The sequence below is a fragment of the Rhagoletis zephyria genome, unplaced genomic scaffold (assembly GCF_001687245.7).
Source record: "Rhagoletis zephyria isolate East Lansing unplaced genomic scaffold, Rhagoletis_zephyria_1.1 Rzeph_scaffold_26006, whole genome shotgun sequence".
Classification (NCBI taxonomy): Eukaryota; Metazoa; Arthropoda; class Insecta; order Diptera; family Tephritidae; genus Rhagoletis; species Rhagoletis zephyria.
In genome coordinates, this window is record NW_016183064.1 from 1 (window position 1) to 5,684 (window position 5,684).

Genomic DNA, 5,684 nt, shown 5'->3' on the forward strand with positions numbered 1-5,684 from the left:
AGTTTTCAAACAAAAGCGTGCTAAATTTTAGCAGCAAGTTTGCACCTATGGGGTTTCATTGTGGCAAATGTACTGCGCGTACGTAGAATATTTTTATATCTCACACAACCATAACAATTTTAAATTTACTACTCTCCACATGTGCTATGATTAATTTAAGTTATTTGTGGAAAGTTTCGTTTTATTCTTAATTTTCAATCAAATATTTAGGTACAGTGACATCACACATGAGTAGACAAAATAGTTTGAAATTAAAGTACCGGATAAATTAATAACTATCCATTAATGGCATTCATTTTAGCAGCTGCTTGGTGTTTTGTGAATCAAATTCTCGCAGCGTTCATGTTATTCGAAAATGTAGTAATTCAAATTTTTCTCTTTATCATAAATCGCTAAAAGCTGCTTCGTTTGACATTCGTATATCTCAATTAGATTTTATTGAAGTTTATAATAAATAATATTACTACAGATTTAAGCTGAAGTCTTTAGGTACTTGGGTTATGAAAATTTTTAGTACACTTTACCAAAAATTACAAACAATTAGTTAACACACTTTTGTATAATGCATGCGAGATGTGTTGGGTAGTTCGGCGTATGAGTGAAATTTTTGTTGTATTTTTGGTTATATATTAATCACGCCACTTATTGTTAATAATTTGGTTTTATATATCAGAGAGCAAATAGCCGCAACAAAAGCCCTATAATAAAACAACAAACAAAAGGAGCGACTTCGGGGAAAAACATACTAAACTGGTAATCTACAACCAACGAAATGTTAAAACTCAAAACTCGAATAGATGTGCAGAAGCTCTGAGGTCGAATGCTAATTTCCAGTTTATCCGACTCGAAATGTCTCAGTAAAGTTAAAAAAAAAAAACGTCGTGTGTGACGATATGAGCACACACACACATTTACGCAATCACAATTTTGTATGGCTGGACTGCATTTTAAGCTGATAATTGTTTATATGGATTTTATAGACAATGTACACGGCGTTGGGATGAGTTTTATGTTTCTCGCCGATCTCTATGAGATGTGTTACTCTCGATATTAACTTGTAGTTTAGTTGATGTTCAGTGGTGTTTGAGTGCGGACGTTTAATTACTGACTAAAAAGTAGCTATTTTCGAAGTGAATTTAAGAATAAAACCGCGATTACACACACACACACACACAATGAGTTGGCGCTTTAGCTGCGTAAGTATAAACATTTGAACGAAGGACTTCCGCGCCGAACACTTTTTAAACGCTCAACTTACTGTTTTTTATTTTCTTATTTTGCACAAGCTTCTGGTGGCCACATTGGCGATGATAGCAGAAATGCATGCGAAGCCACTAATTGCAGATCCGTAAGTGGTTTACTGATATTGCTTATTTTTGTATTTCACAACTTCAACTTTTTGGCATTTCGCTTCGCAGCACTTTTTCTGATATTGACCTTGTGGCCGAAGACTCGCAGCGCGCTGAAGTTTATGCAGCTGCGCCAGCGCGCATAAAACGCGCGCCACAATTTTGGGGTAATGACTACAATGGGGATAGTGGCAGCAGCGGTGGTGGTGGTTTTGGTGACCCGAACAAATTTGAAATAAATAACAGTCCCGCTTATAACAAGAACGCTTATTCAACTCAACAAACCAGCACCAGCAGCACCAACACTTGCCACTGCAGTTTCTAATAATGCACAAACATATGATTCGTACTCACCACAGGCTTCCTATATTAACCAACCCTCACATAACTCACCTCAAAAATATCAACAAGAAACATCGCCACCACAACCTCCACCACCACCGCCGCCACAAACCACATCGTTCGATTACTATGATTATTACACAAGTGATTTCTCATCAGATTTCCACAACTATCCGCCACCACCGGGGCGTGGACCTGGTTTTCACGGTCACCATGCTTTTGGCTACCCACCAGGTCCGCCATTCGGAGGTAAGGCGCATCGTTGTACTACTTATTGAAATGAGCTACGTAATAAATATATTTATTACCGTTAATATTCTTATTTCCTAGGTCCGCCCGGCTTCAATAGAGGACCGCCGCATTTTGGTTAGTTTTCCGCTCTACACGTTTTCTACCTCAAATATATAAAAGCAAGCATTAATGCATACTGAATTTTTACTACAGGACCACCAGGTTATGGACCACCAGGTTATGGACCACCAGGTCATGGACCACCAGGCTATGGACCACCTGGTCATGGACCACCTGGTCATGGACCACCTGGTCATGGACCACCAGGTTTTGGAGGTAGAAACTGTTATAAATTCACAGCCACAGTCACTTATCTCATTTTTCTTTGTTTCTTCAGGACCACCAGGCTTTGACCGCGGTCCACCGCCACCTCCGTCGCCATATCCGCCGCAATATCCGCCACCACCACCGCCGCCACCTCCGCCGCCTTCGCTAGTTAGTACCACTTCTGCTCCTGCTATTCAACCGACAACTGATTCTCCACCATCAACAAATGCACCTTTGCCTACCGAACAAACATTTTCTCCAATACCCAGCACTACACCAGCACCGCTGGTGGTGACAGTTACACCAACAACCTCTTCCACAACAACCGAACCAGTCTTTGATATTGACGTTAGATTTGGAGATTAATTAGTGCCATTACAGATAGGAAGAAGAGAAATCAATTATAGAGTTCGTGCGCTACGATATTTTGCCGAAACTTGCCATTCGGGCTTTGAAATCAAATTGGTGTTAATAAAGTAGAAACGAAAGACTTCAGCAACGAACTTGACATAATTTTTGTATTGTAGAATTTTGGAATTGTTCTAAAAAAATACATTCTAGCCAACATAAAACACTGCAATGTACAAACAATTCTCACATTTTATAGCCTAAAGATATTTGAATTTTATTTATTTATTCTAAAATTAGAAGAACATATTAAATTAAACCAGCCTAATTGCAAGAGTTTATTTGAATCGTTTATAAGCTGGCTAATTGGCTGTCAATCAGCAACTCTTTCCCATGAGTCTCCTACCTATCCTTACTTAATGAAAACCGCATAAAATTGTTTTTATACTTGAGCGCATTTGTGCACGTCTGTTGTTTGTAGCAGGCTAAAGAAAAGTCGAGAAATATATGTTTAGATATATAGTAAATATATGCAAAATACTCAGAATGAAAAGAGAAATCGTCCGCAAGTCGGTCTGTCGAGCACACATTAAGATATCTCAATAGAATATGTTATGTAGGTTACCTCGAAGCAAGTTAGAATTTAACGAAATTTTAATTGGGAAAAATGTTTTGGTGGAAAGTATACTACAAAAATACCTGATACCTGCCATCCCAGCAATTTTTAAATCAGTATCGTGGATCCCAATATCTTCCACGCATCTCTAATTCGAATGGCAGGGCTGTTGGAAGATATTCTAATACAGTTTCCAAAAAGAAGCTCTTACTGAAAAAGTTCTGCCTGAAATCGTTCATTTAAAAGCACTCTTTCAAATACATATGTATGCATGTTTTTATTTCTATATAAATTCTTAATGATACAGGCAGTCGTTGACAACTTGACGAAAGTTTATTGCAAGTTTTGAATAAGAAATGCTGCTGAAATACAAAATATATATTGCAACTTCCGTTCAAATACCTGCGATGGTAAAAAATATTGGTATTTATGCAGGTATGTATATGCGTATAACTATTTATATACATATTTATATAAAAATATCGCGTATTTTTTGTTAAAACTTCGCTTAATAACAAATGACCGAAATTCAAACAAATTTGGACAGTACATTGCTTAGGCCCATGGCACTGACCTAGGCTATGTTTAAACCGGCTAGCTGGCGCATGGGTCGGTATTTTCCGAAAAACCGGATTTATGTAGATGCGATTTTAATGAAACTAGAAACTTATACTGGGGGTACGACTGGATATACTCTTACGAAAACTAAATCCATTTGGTGGCGCCAAGAGTTAAGATATACGAAATTCGTAAGATCTGTATTTAACGTCGAGGTTCCATATTTATAGTTCGAGTTAGTTCAAACCTTGGCGGCCGTTGTGGTGTAAGTGGTTAGTAGCGCGCGCTAGCTTTCCGCAGGGCCGGGGTTTGAGCCCAGTCTCCGCCCAACATCAAAAAATAAAAAAAAAAACAAGAAATAATTTTTCTAATTGCGGTTACTCCTCGTCAGGCAATGGAAAAACTCCTAGTGCATTTCTGCTTTGAAAGTTCTCATAAAACTCTAATCACCGTTCGAGTCGGCTTATAATTGTTGGTCCCTTCCCTTTGTGTGACAACATCAAGGCACCCGCCACCAAACGGAGAAGAAGCTCGTAGCGCCAATCTATTAAGCTTTCAGCAGTTAAAATGTTTGTTATCTATCGGCTTTTTGAGTCGTGGATATCAGCTAGCTTTTCCATACAAATTAATCACAAAAATTGCCAATAGCTCGATACCATTCTTTATTATAAATTTGTAAGTGGAAAAATGTTTGTCAAACCCTTTTTTTTAGTATATTACCACGTATTTTTTTGTTAATGAAGCTCTTTTTTGTTTACTAACCTTGTATTGTTGATTGACAAAGAATTCATTGCAGTAGCCTGTATCAAACCTGGTTTGTATCATCTACATATGTACTATAGTACTAACGCGTGTATATGTATGTATGTATGTATGTATGCATATTAAAATTGTAAGAGGAAAGTAATATCTAAATTTGATTATTATGTTCCATTTGAGTACGAATAACTTGATAAAAACATTAAATACTCAAACAGAAATTTGTTATCAGAAACAAGTTTTGGAATTTTTATCTGCAATATTTGCAAAAAAAAAACATAAAAATAAAGAACAACATTTGTTAATTTAAAATTTTAGTGATGAGATGAAGCAGAATTCTCCTGCGACAATACAAACATTTGCATTCAAACAGAGTAGAATAATTCGTTATTAATAATTTTTTAGAATATTTACAGCCGGTTTCGCTAGCAATTTTCACTTAAATTACTTTCGTAGAATCGGTTGTTAGAATATGATTATAAAATTTTTTTATTTGATGAAAGTACTGCTACAGCTATCGATGTTGTTAGGGGTATGGTTACAGTTATTTTTGCCTTATCTATTGTTGTCGTTAACACTATCGATATGTTATCGTTATCGATATTGTAATTGTTATCTAATTGTAAGTGCGGCATTTTCTACACACATACATACATAAATATACATACACATATACATATGAGATATGATTTACTCAGCATACAAATGGTTGTAATAATTTTTAAGGCCCACCTTAACCGCTAAAAAATGTCCATAAATATGAACTTTCACGATAACCAAAATCTTACATAGTAAATCTGCACAAAGGCGTAAGATGAAGCACCTGTCCACCAACCCATTAAGAGCAATGAACTGTTAGTCCAGCATTTCCAGCGTAGAATGCCATTCACTCCGAAATTATTCATTTGGCCATTCACGACCCTTGCAGCGTAATGCAATCTCGGCTTGTTATTAAGTCTTAAGCTTAAATATTTATTGTTCTAGAAAGAACTCGATTCTCATGTCCGTTGCAGCGTAAAACCGCTATTTTTAATGTAAACAACACAAATCACTCCAATACTTGTCTTTAGTGCGGAAAGGGAGAAGCGAAGAGAGATGTATGTATGTTTGACCGGCAGAGTTAACTAACTGAAGCAACGTTTGTCGCACCCACA

General features: G+C 36.8%; 1 protein-coding gene across 3 annotated transcripts; it reads left to right on the forward strand.

The window, feature by feature from the left end:
* Window positions 1–1,087: 1,087 nt before the first annotated feature.
* Window positions 1,088–4,480, forward strand: LOC108382265 (vegetative cell wall protein gp1-like). Of its 3 annotated transcripts, XM_017638652.1 has the most exons (8): window positions 1,088–1,196; window positions 1,287–1,348; window positions 1,419–1,516; window positions 1,851–1,940; window positions 2,022–2,057; window positions 2,136–2,219; window positions 2,250–2,258; window positions 2,320–4,480. In XM_017638652.1, exons 1-8 carry the CDS (start codon window positions 1,176–1,178, stop codon window positions 2,613–2,615), a joined length of 696 nt encoding a protein of 231 aa, XP_017494141.1. In that variant the 5' UTR covers window positions 1,088–1,175; the 3' UTR covers window positions 2,616–4,480. The 3 variants fall into 3 exon arrangements, with proteins under 3 accessions (XP_017494141.1, XP_017494140.1, XP_017494142.1); XM_017638651.1 differs by having other exon boundaries at window positions 2,136–2,258; XM_017638653.1 differs by lacking the exon at window positions 1,851–1,940 and having other exon boundaries at window positions 2,136–2,258.
* Window positions 4,481–5,684: the final 1,204 nt, after the last annotated feature.